We start from the raw sequence: 15,884 nt of genomic DNA, 5'->3' as shown, positions 1-15,884 counted from the left end.
AACCTATCCGCTGCTTCATTCCCCCTTACCCCATAGTGAGCTGGGACCCATACAAACACTACTGACAGACCCATCATATGTATTCTGAAAAGAGTTTGCTGAATCTCTATTAAAATATCTGATCTACCTTCCGAATGACCGCTCTATAGACTGACCATGGCTGCTCTTGAATCTGAACAAATAATTGCTTTCAATGGTCTCAACTCTTCCACCCACTGAACCGCTAATAGAATTGCTATCATTTCTCCTGTAAACACAGACAATCCATCATTAATCCTCTTCCCAATTTCAACCATAAAGTCCGGAATTACTACGCTACCCCCACTTGACTAGCTGGATTCTTTGAAAGCATCCGTATAAGAACTGAACCGAGTCTAAACCGCCTGCCCTATCCTTACTCTTCTGGTGCAATAACGCAAAATCTACAGCTGCTTCAGGAAGTATCCATGGAGGGATTGCAGGCCACGGCACTCGCTGACATATGTCTAACTGATCTGAATATGGGTATGCTGCACAAAACTTTACAACTCTTTGTGCCCATCTCAGATTTCATATCAAAGACGTAAAAAAAAAAAGTATTATGTCCATTTGAAGGTTGCTCAAAATACTCCAGTGTCTGAACATCATTTTCCAGCCATATTTCTTGAAAACATAAGCAGACAGTTCGGCATTCAAGGCAACAAGAAATTGGTGAAATTGCCATAATAAAAGGACAGGACACAGTTAATCTATTAGAAGACAGGAATTCACAGCACAATAGTACTGATGAAGACGTATTTCTATATCGATTGGCATTGCTTTATTTAACCTCCTAAGACCCAAACTCTTCCACGGCATGAATTTTTAATTTCTCTTTGATATTTGGGCTGATTGGGACCCGATGAATGTAAAAATAAAGAATTACAAGATTTTTTTTTTTTTACCTAATTGTTGTTTCTAAGAAAAATGAGAGTCACGTATGAGGATATTCGTTTAAAATTTTCAATAGAACAGTAGCAGTGTACTGTCCTCGTAAGTGGGACCCTTGTAGGGTAAAATTTAGTATTTTGGTCTAAATAACCCAAAATGTGACGCCAGGTCCTAGGAGGTTAAAAATAGGGATGGATATTGAAAAGATTTTCATGATTCCGATTCCATTTTCGATTCTGTTTAACGATTCGATTCTTTATCGATTCTCTTATCGATACTTTTTAAAAAGGAGAACACTAAGGTCGATTAGCTTAGAACTTTGTTTTATATCTTCTCTTCTTTGTTTTATATCTTCTCTATATCTTCAGGAGTAACATGGCCTTACAAACCCAACAGTGAGATCTTAAGAGATCCACAGCCTACGACTCTTCAATGGGGCGTCACTGCCTTTCCGTTACTATTCAATCCTAATTGCAGGGTTCATCTTTTAGTGAGGACATATTTGTTGAAATAGCCATATAAAGTAACTTTTCCAATGGCCTCTTTTTTGAGATGCAACAGACCAGAGAATCTGAATGACACGATTACTCTGGAGCTTTGCCCTGCTGCATCAGCTGAAACATAATCAAAGGCATAAAGGATTATTAATTATTTCTCCAGTCAGAAGCTCAAATGGAAACTTTTGTATGAGGACACTTCTCCAGCAGATAGAAAGTGAGGGAGTTTTGACCAATAACAAGGTTGGCACAGCAGACATACTTCTCATGATGAAGTATTACAAGGAAAACGAAGACGCCCTCTTTGACTTAGCAGATGTAAGCTTTTTCCATACAGCTCTAGGTTTAATGCTGTTGCTCGCTGTCATGTTTTTTGTTTTTTTTGTTTTGTTTTGTTTTTTTTTGGGGGGGGGGGGGGGGGGGTTGTTACATAAAATGTCTTGGTCCTTTTTCTGATAGGAAACATCTGGCAGGAAACATCTACCAGGATGTCTCTTGGGGCAGAGGGCAACCTGCCAATGACGCCAAGGCTTGTTATGCTTGGTAAAAAGTCATTTATGAAATATAGCTGATTAGACAATATTACAATTTCTGTTTGGCACAGGAGCTTTTCGTGGAGACAGGTATCCAGACTCTGTTTTGTTAGCTCTCATCTCTCTAATTTCCTTTATAAACAAAGGTTGTTGGACATGTGTCTCAGTGAATCCAGCAAAGTAACCATCAAATTTCACATTACATATTACTGATCAACATGGTAGTCTAGCTACACCAACAGCAGAAATACTGAATTCAATACTGTAAAGTTTAACAGCAGCACCAACTATAAACTCCAAAATAACCATACAGCTGATGCAACTCCGGTAATTTAATTGGGGTGACTCTTTGTTAGGTGTGTTTAATATGCAGAATAATTCCCAATTATGTACAATCATAATATGTTAACTTATGTACATAAGGCCATTAATAATTAACTGTACATAGCTATTTGCTTTACGATTATCTATACAGTGTGAAGAAGTGAAGTATTGGAGTTATTTTATGTTGCATAATGACAATGTTGCCCCTATAAATTTAAGGACAAAGTTCAATGACTGCCACCTGCTGGATGGTGAGTGCAGAGGGGCTTGTAATTGTTGAGCTGGACAAAGAGAACACCTTTGCTGATGCGATGTCAGTCTTCTTTGGTTCCCTCTATGTATTGAACCTGGAATACCAGTAGTCAGCATGTGCAATATTGGAACTAATTCAGAGGTATGTTTGAACAGTTAGCTAATAGTGATAGATGATGAATAAATAATCTCTGAGTAACTCATTATTTCACATCACAACTCAATGCTACTGTGTGTTACTATTTATTATGGCATGCTTTAAGGTTTTTAAGGATAAACCCTGAAGATAGAACAAAATGTACCTCCAACAATGAAGACAAGCTCTCTCACCATCTTACAAGAAGCTGTCTCTGTCCAATAGGTTTTTTAATTGCAACAGTTTTTTTTCCTTCTTTTACCCGTTTGTTAAAAATGATTTCAGCTACTTACACTTTGTCACATGTATTGGCTCACCCTACAAATCAATGAACTCAGCCCACAAAGCAAGGTCAGGGTTCAGTGCAGGACAGTAAAGTTCCTTCACACCACACATGCTCATCCATGTCCTTGTGGACCCTGCTTTGTGCGTTGATTTGGTGGTGTGAGCCAGTATTTTTGGACAAAGTGTATATAAAGGCAGAAGTGTGGGGCTTGATATTCTATTCATAACAATTCAGTTTATTTGAATGGTGCCAACAAAATAAATGCTAAGGCACTTCAGAGTGTAGGTTTAAGACCCTAAAAAATATAACTAAGAAAACCCAGCACTTGTGCACATGTTGTCTGTCATGATATATACAAACCAGATTCCAAAAAAGTTGGGACACCAAACAAATTGTGAATAAAAACTGAATGCAATGATGTGGAGATGGCAAATGTCAATATTTTGTTCAGAATAGAACGTAGATGACAGATCAAAAGTTCAATCCGAGAAAATGTATCATTTGAAAGGAAAAATATGTTGATTCAAAATTTCACAGTGTCAACAAATCCCAAAAAAGTTGGGACAAGTAGCAATAAGAGGGTGGAAAAAGTAAATTTGAGCATAACGAAGAGCTGGAAGACCAATTAACACGAATTAGGTTAATTGGCAACATGATTGGGTATAAAAAGAGCTTCTCAGAGTGGCAGTGTCTCTCAGAAGCCAAGATGGGTAGAGGATCACCAATTCCCACAATGTTGCGCAGAAAGATAGTGGAGCAATATCAGAAAGGTGTTACCCAGTGAAAAATTGCAAAGACTTTGCAGTTATCATCATCAACTGTGCATAACATCATCCGAAGATTCAGAGAATCTGGAACAATCTCTGTGCGTAAGGGTCAAGGGCGTAAACCCATACTGGATGCCCGTGATCTCCAGGGCCTTAAACGACACTGCACCACAAACAGGAATGCTACTGTAAAGGAAATCACAGAATGGGCTCAGGAATACTTCCAGAAACCATTGTCAGTGAACACAATCCACCGTGCCATCCGCCGTTGCCAGCTGAAACTCTACAGTGCAAAGAAGAAGCCATTTCTAAGCAAAATCCACAAGCTCAGGCGTTTTCACTGGGCCAGGGATCATTTAAAATGGAGTGTGGCAAAATGGAAGACTGTTCTGTGGTCAGACGAGTCACGATTTGAAGTTCTTTTTGGAAATGTGGGACGCCACGTCATCCGGACCAAAGAGGACAAGGACAACCCAAGTTGTTGTCAATGCTCAGTTCAGAAGCCTGCATCTCTGATGGTATGAGGTTGCTTGCATGTCTGGAAAGGCACCATCAATACAGAAAAATACATTCAGGTTCTAGAACAACATATGCTCCCATCCAGACGTCATCTCTTCCAGGGAAGACCCTGCATTTTTCAACAAGATAATGCCAGACCACATTCTGCAGCAATCACAACATCATGGCTGCGTAGGAGAAGGATCTGGGTACTGAAATGGCCAGTCTGCAGTCCAGATCTTTCACCTATAGAGAACATTTGGCGCATCATAAAGAGGAAGGTGCGATAAAGAAGGCCCAAGACGATTGAACAGTTAGAGGCCTGTATTAGACAAGAATGGGAGAGCATTCCTATTTCTAAACTTGAGAAACTGGTCTCCTCGGTCCCCAGACATCTGTTGAGTATTGTAAGAAGAAGGGGAGATGCCACACAGTGGTGAAAATGGCTTTGTCCCAACTTTTTTGGGATTTGTTGACACCATGACATTTTGAATCACCATATTTTTCCCGTAAAATGATAACTTTTCTCAGTTTACACTTTTGTTCCGTGATTTATGTTCTATTCTGAATAAAATATTGACATTTGCCATCTCCACATCATTGCATTCAGTTTTTATTCACAATCTGTTTAATGTCCTTTTTTGGAATCCGGTTTGTATGACATAATATCATTATTGTTTGTACAACCATATCAGAAAATACATGGGTTAAATGGTTTAGTAAAAACAAGTGCTTCCTCAATGAAAATATGTTTTCAGTTTATTTCAGCTTTTGATTTGCGAAATGCATATTTCTGCAGAGAAAAATCAGAACTGAAATAAATAAATGGTGTAATTAAATGGTGTAATTATACATACATATATATATATATATATATATATATATATATATATATATATATATATATATACACATATACATATATACATACATATATACATATACATATATATATACACACATATACATATATACATATACACATACATATATATATATATATATATATATATATATATATATATATATATATATATCCCGCAGGCGAATGGGAACCATGAAGAGGCCGCTAGAAAAGCTGCAACCACCAAGTACCTGCAGAGGGTCAGGCAAGTCCTGAGGAGTCAGCTGAATGGTAAGAACAAGATCCGGGCCATCAACACGTACGCCCTGCCCGTGATCAGGTACCCTGCTGGGGTAATAGGCTGGCCAAAGGAGGAGATAGAAGCCACTGACATAAAGACAAGAAAGCTCCTTACCATGCATGGAGGGTTTCACCCCAAGTCCAGCACCCTGAGGCTGTACGCTAAGCGGAAGGAAGGGGGCCGGGGACTGGTGAGTGTCAGCACCACAGTCCAGGATGAGACAACGAACATCCAAGAATACATTGGGAAGATGGCCCCAACTGACCGAGTGCTCAGTGAATACCTCAGGCAGCAGAAACCCAAGAAAGAGGAGGGAGACGAGGAACCAGCATGGAAGGACAGGCCCCTGCACGGTATGTACCACCGGCAGATAGAGGAGGTGGCTGATATCCAGAAATCCTACCAGTGGCTGGACAAAGCTGGACTGAAAGACAGCACAGAGGCACTAATCATGGCAGCACAAGAACAAGCTCTGAGCACAAGATCCATAGAGGCTGGGATCTATCACACCAGGCAAGACCCCAGGTGCAGGCTGTGTAAAGATGCCCCAGAGACTATCCAGCACATAACAGCAGGGTGCAAGATGCTAGCAGGCAAGGCATACATGGAACGCCATAACCAAGTGGCCGGCATAGTGTACAGGAACATCTGTGCCGAGTATAACCTGGAAGTCCCGAGGTCAAAATGGGAGATGCCCCCAAGGGTGGTGGAGAATGACCGAGCTAAGATCCTGTGGGACTTCCAGATACAGACGGACAAAATGGTGGTGGCTAACCAACCGGACATAGTGGTGGTAGACAAACAGAAGAAGACGGCCGTAGTGATCGATGTAGCGGTTCCGAATGACAGCAATATCAGGAAGAAGGAACACGAGAAGCTGGAGAAATACCAAGGGCTCAGAGAAGAGCTCGAGAGGATGTGGAGGGTGAAGGTAACGGTGGTCCCCGTGGTAATCGGAGCACTAGGTGCGGTGACTCCCAAGATAGGCGAGTGGCTCCAGCAGATCCCGGGAATAACATCGGAGATCTCTGTCCAGAAGAGCGCAGTCCTGGGAACAGCTAAGATACTGCGCAGGACCCTCAAGCTCCCAGGCCTCTGGTAGAGGACCCGAGCTTGAAGGATAAACCGCCCGCAGGGGCGTGCTGGGTTTTTTATATATATATATAAAAACACCCAGCACGCCCCTGCGGGCGGTTTATCCTTCAAGCTCGGGTCCTCTACCAGAGGCCGTGTTACTTACCGTAACACGGCGGAATAACTCTGGCAACAGTGACACCAGTATATTACTGCAAAGTGGAGACAAAAAATCTAACAGTGTGTTACACCCACTGTGTCATTAGACATTTTTTCAGTGTATGGGGTGGAGCAAAGGGAGGTATGTCAGCATTCATCTCTGTGTGTCTGGGATTCAGTAGGTGTCTCTAGGACTGGAAAGTACTATAAACTGAGAGAACTGAAGTGCTGAGTAAGAAAAGTAGGCTCACAAGAAGTGCACAACAGAAATTTTTGAAAAGTTTCAACTTTCTATTTCTTCTGTGAATCTGACCGACTATACAGGTGAGTGTTTTCTACAATACTAAAGTTTAGTTATGAGTACAAGCTATGTATGCAGTCATCATGGTTTTGCTCTACTTCTTGCTGTTGTTGAGCAATAGTTATGTTTGGTTTTGAGCTTGTCACCTGTCCCTTTATACATTTAATTTTAGCAATGGACAGTAAATCTGATATATTGATTATTGCACATTTAGTTAGCAGGTTTTTGGGGGGTTTTGTTTGTTTGTTTGTTTGTTTTTTAAAAGGCTACACTTCAATGTAATTTAATTCACTGAGACAAAGGTGTAACTCGGTTTTATGGCCAATGTAGAGGCTGTATATTATGTTGCTGTTGAATTGAATTGCTGTTACTTAATAAAATATGACCTGACTATATAGAGCACACATAAAGCATAAGAATCAATAGAATTCACATAAAAGTGTAATGTGTAGCAGCTGTCAAGTAGTAAAAATAGAAATAATTTCACACTGATAATATGCTTTGACATAATAGACTCAATGTTCATAAAAGCACAAATCTCTATTTTCATAATCACTACAGCTGGTGCGAAAGCAGGCAGAGTTGCCTGGTGAAATTGTTCTGTCTTGTATTAGATGGGCCTCTCATAATGTAGGTATTCAAAGACTGAGTTCACCCAAGTTCTCCAGAAAGATAAAAAAAAGAAAATTAGTAGTCCAAGAAAGAAACATGCATTCACGTCAGCATTGTGTCTCGTTTTTATCAACTCATCCGTCTGTATTCATGTGCAGACTTGGTGTTGTGTTTACCTCATCTACATCATGAGTGCAGGGATGTGACTAAGAATGTAACCATAGCTAAGGGAGAACAATGTTGCTTTGAATTTTATACGTGAATAGTCAAATGTTTTTATTATAAAAATCTCAACCCATAATTCAGTGCCTGTAAAATGTCTGGAATCTTTTAGAAAATAAGGGAGAAATAGCAACAGTAGAGAACAATTAGAACAGGCAGAAACTTAAAGTTCATATTAATAGTGTATTTCTTTATTTTACCTCCCTTAATGTTCAATACTAGAACTACTAAGAAGCTACTGTAGTAATCAGATAATTTTTTATTAGCTACACTGTCTCTTTTGTAAGGGTGTCACTGCTTTGTGTTACTCCCCTTAATCTAATCTAACAATAAATACTTGTGTTAAAGCTGAGCCACAAATTATTCAAATGTATCGGCCCTAGGATTTTTTTTTCCTTTGAAGCCAGGTGTATTGGAATTGGAAATCCATAGTTCTTGAAACAATGTGGCATGTGGTAATCAGGGGGGAAAATGACTCTTCGTTTAAGACGCAGTTATCTTGATTCCATTTACTACTTCATCTACTTCCTACTTGCGTAAGTACAGTGATCCTGGTGTTAACGTGCCAGGTAACTGTCAGTGGGTTTTGTGCCTGAGGTGCAGATCATGTCTTCAGTTATGACTTTAAATAGTTCCTAACCGTTCACACTTACAGGAGAGGCTTACAACCTTAAAGTCAAATCTCTGATGAGACAAGCATATAAGCCACAACCAATCTTTGTGAGGAGTGAAGTGATAACGAGTGTCTATTTCTCTAATTTGAACATCATATCTCATTCACGCACTGTGAATTATGCAGTCATGATCTAGCAACTTCATAATCATGTCCATTTTAAGAAATGACCCTTAAGTATGTTGATAGTAGTAATATCAGGAAAAAAGAAAAAGTGATTATTTGATGTCTTCCCTTGTCTTTTACAATTTTAAAATGACTTTTATAATGATTTATCATAACATTAACAACAATCACTTGAAACCTTAAAAATAGGTGTTTTGAATTGTGTACACAGTATGGTAATGTTTTAAAACTGAAAAGTGCCCGTACATTTAAGTTTTGGCTACCCTTATGTCTTTAGAGTGTATATTTCACTGGAGATATTATGGGCTGATAACGACAGGCATCCTCACAGATTGTTGGTATCTCTGTTGTCTCCTATGGATTGTCTTTAACTAAGCATGTGTAGTTGCCCAATAGATGGTATGTGGCTAGTCCACAAAAACAAGCTTTGACATGTTTCAAAGAGACTGTGTCGCTGTTTTTCTTATTTTTTTCTCACAGTGAACTTCCATGACAGTTATGGTGAAAGGTAACTCTAGTCAGAAAACGATGCTTTAATTTGCAAAAATATTACTACCCAGTGATTTACTATTCATCAATAATCATATTAGTCATAATGCTGAAAGCAAAGTATGTAATTGCTCAATAAAAACAAAAAGACAAATAGGCAAGAAAAGTTGAATCAATGCACCTTAGGGTGTGGAAGGAGTGTCCGTGGTAACCACAATCACATAAAAGTTTCATAACATTATGTCAAGAGGATGCACCTCCCCAGCACATTTATCTGTTGTGCCAAATCAAAATCATGAGTATCAAAAGGGGAAAAGGAATCACTAATGCCAAACCACAGGGACAGTTGACAAATCTCAGCTTATTTTTTGCCTTTCCAGCAAATATGCTAATTTTTTTGCCTTCAACAGAGCTTGTATATATATATATTTATTCAAGCTCTTGTGAATATATGTTGTTTTTAATTTACCTCAACTCGTTCAAAACAAACATTTAAAAGTGAAACCACAATTCAGTCCAGCAGGTGTCACTATAGCAAGTGCTGAGATCCAATACTTCTCTCTCAGAGACAGCAACTTGGATAGATACTCCATGTATGTCTGGCTATAACATACGTGGAGTATGCGCCAGCCGGGTGTTTAGCTATGAAAAACTCCATGTTCCCAGTGCAAATTGCTGTTTTGTGCTTTGAAATGTGTTGTTAGAGTATCTCTTTGCTTGTTCAGCGTAAGCTTGCTCACAGGGGCATTTAAACACATAGATTACTTATTACATTCTCACAAAGATGGATATGAGATCAGGAAAGTAAAATACCTCCTGACCTTTTGTAAAACAAATGGAACCTGCGTTAAATCTGACTTTAACTGGTTATTCATAAGCTTCGTGTCTGTGTCTTGTTTCACTTTTCAGAAAAAGTAATCTCAAACATGTCCAACAAGACAAATGTCTCAGAGGACCAGGTTTTCTGTCCCCAGCTTGAGATGATGAGGAGGCATGAACTTAATAACAACACACAGGTCAATCTGACTGTGGTTTGCATCCATGGACTGGTCTCTGGCCTGGGGATTTTGGAGAATGCCTTGATCATCTGGGTGGTGGGCTTCCGCCTAAGACAACGCACCGTGGCCTCCATCTGGGTGCTCAACCTGGCCCTGTCTGACTTCCTGGCTACCCTGACGCTTCCCCTGTTCACTTTATACCTAAACTCTGGTCACAGCTGGGAGCTTGGCAACCCACTTTGCAAAGTGCAGACATTCATCTTTTTCTTCAACATGTTCGTATCAGCCTTCCTTTTGGCAGCCATTTCGCTGGACCGCTTACTTCTGGTCACCAAGCCAGTGTGGAGCCAAAATCATCGATCAGTAGCAGGCGCGTGGAAAGTGTGCATATTGGGTTGGCTATGGGCAGCAGCTAATGCATTGCCATATTATGTTTTCCGCTCAGTAACTGAAACGAAGCATAAAAGAAAGTTGTGCTATCACAATTTTGCCATGTATTCCTCATATGCCACACCTGAGAGAGACTGTAACATGAGGCAGTGGACCACAGCTATCTCCAAGCTGCTGCTGGCATTCATATTGCCACTGGCAGTGATTGCAGGAAGCTACATCAAAATTGGTCTCAGTCTGAGGAGCAGGAACAGGAGGAGGAAGCAGAGTGCCACTAGACTAACTGATGATCTGATTACGTTAAACAGAAATCAACAATCAAGAACTACACATGGAAGAACTGCAGCCACAAATAAATTATCTCTCAAATTTCTAATCCCTGGTCCATCATTAACCACTAAAGAAGGCCCCTTGACTCCTACCACCCCTAATCTGACGAGTCAGAGCCAGCTATCCCAGAGTTTCACTAAAATGGTGACATCTGTGATTACAGCGTTTGCACTGTGCTGGGCTCCTTATCACATCTTCTGTATGATTGAAGTGGCAGCCCAATATAATATGGAATATCTCAAACTAGTGGAAGTAGGTCTACCTCTAGCTACAACACTGGCATTCTTAAATCCACTACTGAATCCTATTCTCTATGTCTTCAGTTGCCCACGTTTCTGTGTAAGAATACGGCAGAGTCTGGGAGCAGTGTTTGACGGACTGGTAGAAGAAAGAGGGGTGTTACTGATGACCCCAGGAAAGAGTTTAATAAGTCACATTAGGAGGAGGAGCAGTCGAGATGTTGGCCTAGGAATCCCAGCATCACCCTGTCAGTCATACAGTAGCCAGCCCATCGTCTCACCAGCTTTGCAGGACAATATAGTGGAGCATAGCTGAGACATCAATTGATTTTTGGCTTTGTTAGTAATCAGTGAAGTTACATTTCAAATGTTTTTATATGGCCTTTTAAAATTGTACTACATTGTCACTACTACCCCTGAATGGCGACCCTATAAAGATCAATACATCAGCTTGTGCATGTGACTGAAAACTGGAAAATGTATATCCTTCTGATTTAGTGCAAGACCATGGCGATTTGTAGTTAGCTTTCCCGAGCTCTATCATGAGGTCGAAATTCAGTTTGTACCGTACAAAATATATTGTTCCATATCCTGTCTCATGTAAAAGTTACAAAATCTTAGCATTTATGCACAGCGTTTAACATTGTAAATGTGTCAGTGTTCGAATTTCAAGTATTTTTATACTTATCTTTTTATAGTGATGTATAGCTGTTTTAAATGTTTTAAATAAAAAGCTGTAATTGTTTGTATCACTTTGGTGGAACTTTGGTATTAAACTCATAAACATTTTTAAATGACTGGATGAATTTAGAGTGGAATTTAGCTTGTTTGTCTTTTCAGTCACTTTATTAACCTTTTTGTAAGAAGAAAAGATGCCATAGATAGATGGCCCCGTACTGCCAATTCATACTGTACAGCAGCAGTCCCCAACCTTTTTTGCGCCACGGACCGGTTTATGCCCGACAATATTTTCATGAACCGGCCTTTAAGGTGTCGCGGATAAATACAACAAAATAAAACTAGTACCGGTACCGAAAAAAAGAAAATTTATTCATAACACACATGAAAAGACCAAGGAAAACCGAGTAAACGATAAAAACAATAACAAAATAACGCTGAAAACCGATAAAAACCCTGAAAACTATTGTACTAATTTCACACCTGAGCCTCAACTCTCGCGGCCCGGTACCAAACGACTCACGGACCGGTACCGGTCCGAGGCCCGGGGGTTGGGGACCGCTGCTGTACAGTTTTTAGACACCAGAGGGCAGGGTAGCACTGATTTTGAACAGGAGCCATGAAACCACAATGCAGGATTATGCTTTTCAGGTCCTGTCCTCCAGTAACACTTTAAATCTAAACTGCTGATTGCCCAACCACCTATCTGAGTGATTGGATTTGATCATATCTGATATCCATTTTGATTGACTATCTCATCACTGCAATAGCAATTGTTTGCTTTCATCACACTGAGCAGAACACAGACTAACGTATAATGTAGGCCACAGAAGGGTGGGATTACCATAGAGGTAGTTGTAATTTGAAAAGAATATTAGACAGTGGAGAGCCAGAATATAAAGACAGAGCAGGATTAAACAGGTCAGGCAAGCATAAAAAATTCCTCTTTCCCCTCAGATTTTCACTTTGAACAGATTATCATTCTTTCTCCACCTCTGCTTATGACTCACTTCTTTTTTCCCCTTCAGTAATCATCTGTTTCTGACTGCATGTTTGCGTTGATTTCCAGCAATGATTTATTTTGCTTTGTAAACGATAGAGTAAAAGAAAAAAATCACAGTAAATCAAAGACACAGAAAAAAGAAAAGAAATGCAAAAAAAGGAAGACTCCGACAGGGATGGAAAGTGTTGCCTAAGCCTGGCATTTCATTTATTAGTTTTACAATACACAGGGTTGCAGAACAGTCAAAGTAATTACTAGCATGAGGGGAAGTAGAGTTTCTTCTGTATTCTGTCTATTAAGTAATTTTTTATTATCATTTTTTTGTTGCCCAATATTTACATTCTGCTTATTTGATAATACTTTGTATATTTGATTACTTTACATATTTTTTATTGTTAGCCAAATAGTGTGTTTTGGGTTTGTTTGGGGTTTTTTTCTTGGTAATTGTAAAAATCTGAGGAAAGCATGAATAACCCTGAGTTATTGATATTTTACAAAAACTGTATATCCTAGTATTTAATCCACTACTGTGCTAACAAATTAAATTTCATATTCTATCTAAGTGATCGAGTGTTGAGTGGAGAGAGGGGCTAATCTTTATAGTCTGAATATCTCTTTAAATTCTCAATAATTCTCAGTAATTGTCAAAACCGAGAGATGTGAATCTAAAGATGAAAGATATAGAAGTAATAAAGATTAAAGGGTACTGACAGTCAACAAGAGACAATGAAACAGCAGGCCAACAGTGAGAACACTCGCAGCATAATATGCAGCAAATGATATCATCGGAGAGATTATATAAAATCTAAAAAAAGAGAAAAGGATGAAAAAGAGTATGGTGAGGTTAAGTATTGCTTTAAAGTATGTAATGCACTGCTAGAGCTGACAGATGCTGCCTAGAAAATTAAGCAAAGCTGAGGTTTATCACAGTGAATTTCCCATGACCATCATGTACTTAAGTGTATGCCTATGTGCACATTGGGTGATAAAGGTACAAACTGTCATATTCATATGTCTATACTACAGTGCCTCAGCCTTGGGGATAAGGGGAAGAGCTCAGAGTGGAGCTAGTGGTCCTCTGCAGCCCAGACAGATTGGTGAGATAAAGCATTGCCCCTCAATAATTCAAAACAGATGATTGGATGTATAACAAAGTGTTCTTCAAAGTATTTCTAAGCATTAGTGTAGAAATTTCCAATTTATATGGCTTTTTTGGTCGTTACAATGTGAGGAGTGTCTAGCTGCTACCAAAAACCTCAAATCAAACTGTTAAGAGCATTTTTCCTTTAAATGTTACACAGTTGTTGACAGAAAAAGTGTAAATTTGGTATAAGATACAAACCAACTAAATACTCTCAAATCCCAAGAACATTAATATTTACAAACAAGATAACACAATACAAAAGAACAGGTGACATTATGATTTATACATGCTTACTGACAGTGGCGGTCCTAGCCTGTTTGGCGCCCCGGGCGAACACTCCCTCTGGAGTGTTCACACAAACACACACATATGAAGAGAGAGAGAGAGTATGTATGCAAACGGCTACCAAACAGCCATCATAATTCCTCATACAATGAGAACAGGACAAATCAACAATTGACAATGACTAAATATTAAAATCTGTAACATAATGTATTGTTTGGAGTTTAGTCTGTCACTGTTACTATTTTTACCATTTCTTCTTGGACCAACCCACATAACCCACATAATTTCCTTAGGGATTAATAAAGTATTCTGATTCTGATTGTTTCAGGATGACCTGCCATTATCCAATGACACATCTACTTACCTGTATCTTTTGCTCGTTTCTCCTCCTCTTCTTTTCTCTTTTTTCTAAACTGAGGACCTGATGGCTCTGAACTTTTCTTGTCCATCTTCCATTGGATTTAATTTTGCACTCCAGTATGAACACCCATCCCTCAACCCCAGGATCACCACAACATAACCTAATAGACCTACACCTTAGTTCACAGATTCACTTTGTCTAGGGTGCATTTCTGAGATTTCACACAACCCAGGATTTAAATCATGAATACATAATGGGCTTGGATTTACAACATTATGAATGTTGTGTGTGAGCCTTTAAATCATCAAACTGTAAATTTTAAATTTCAAATTGTTATTGATCCTAAAGTGTATATTTATTTTCTTACTCTTCTTATATTTATTGTTTGTTTACTTGCACTGCTGTAACTGGAGCCTTGTCGTCTCTTCTCTCTATATACTGGACTGTATGTAGCGGAGATGACAATAACGTTTACTTTGACTTCAGCAGCGAGCAGGCGCACGGAGGGCTCTTCCGCTCACTTTTCGAGTATAGAATTTCGAAAAAACATCAGTGCAAATTATAAGTCTGTATCATAATGTCCGCTGTTTTCGTGTTTGTTGGTTTGTTTGTTTTTTTGTTTTATTTTGCGAGTTGGTTATTAGATGCTGCTCAAGCCGGTCAGAGAATTCCCCACCTCCGCCCCCCCCCCCCCCTCCTCCCTGCGCCGCCAGCAGCAGGCTCACCTCGCAAACGAAGGGCGCCCTTACCCCCAGCAAATGGGCGATAGAAAACCGATCGGTGCATATGTCATTCCCAGTATGCGCTGACTGACGCCGATGCCCGTGATGTCGCCCCCCACCACGATGCCGCCCCGGGCAACCGCCCGTGTCGCCCGTATCTAAAACCGCTACTGCTTACACATTCCAAAAATACTCTAAGTTATTTTATTAGGTATGTTGTATTCTTGTACAGCACTTTGGTCAACGCTCCTGTTGTAATTAAATGTGCTATATAAATAAATAAACTATAAACTAAAACTATAATAAAAGATCACATAAACTGGAGAAGTGGAAGTATTTTACTTACCCCTGCATAGAAGAATGAGTCATCTAGGGTTTTTGTATGGTTACGAAGAAACTCCTGACACAAAGGCTGTTTGTTTGTGTCAGACTTCGACTGTGGTCGAGGACACTTCTAAAAGTTTGCACTCCTCCTCTTTTTTACTTGCCACTGCACAATATGTCTCAGTGCAAGATCAGGCGTGTGTGTGTTTGTCAATGCTTGAAAGACAAAATTTCCTGTATTACATTAGCCTACATATAGTTGTAACTGAATTTCATTTACTTCTTTGAATTTTATTTTAAAGGAAGTACATTTTGTAATCTTCTTTCTTCATTTCTTCTTTGTCTTTAGGCAGAATTAAGGTCAAACATAGGTGAAAGTGTTAAAAGTTGATAACTGGTTCATTACT

The 15,884-nt window shown here is 39.4% G+C and overlaps 2 protein-coding genes across 3 annotated transcripts in view; one reads left to right on the top strand and one right to left on the bottom strand.

Moving 5' to 3' along the window:
* Positions 1 to 15,624, bottom strand: part of vwa11 (von Willebrand factor A domain containing 11) — a 28,235-nt gene extending 12,611 nt beyond the window's left edge. For both annotated transcript variants that reach the window (XM_026169910.1, XM_026169908.1), the window contains exon 1: positions 15,500 to 15,624. Coding sequence is in view for 1 of the 2 variants with exons in the window: in XM_026169908.1 (XP_026025693.1) it covers positions 15,500 to 15,522 (23 nt within the window). In the remaining variant the exon portion in view is untranslated. The remainder of the gene's footprint in view (positions 1 to 15,499) is intronic.
* Positions 6,628 to 11,750, top strand: LOC113023665 (prostaglandin D2 receptor 2-like). The gene is made up of 2 exons (XM_026169912.1): positions 6,628 to 6,904; positions 9,913 to 11,750. Exon 2 carries the CDS (start codon positions 9,930 to 9,932, stop codon positions 11,274 to 11,276), a length of 1,347 nt encoding a protein of 448 aa, XP_026025697.1. The 5' UTR covers positions 6,628 to 6,904; positions 9,913 to 9,929; the 3' UTR covers positions 11,277 to 11,750.
* Positions 15,625 to 15,884: the final 260 nt, after the last annotated feature.

Source organism: Astatotilapia calliptera, chromosome 6 (assembly GCF_900246225.1).
Source record: "Astatotilapia calliptera chromosome 6, fAstCal1.2, whole genome shotgun sequence".
Taxonomy (NCBI): Eukaryota; Metazoa; Chordata; class Actinopteri; order Cichliformes; family Cichlidae; genus Astatotilapia; species Astatotilapia calliptera.
The sequence above is the reverse complement of the archived record's forward strand: the minus strand, read 5'-3'. Positions and strand labels throughout refer to the sequence as shown.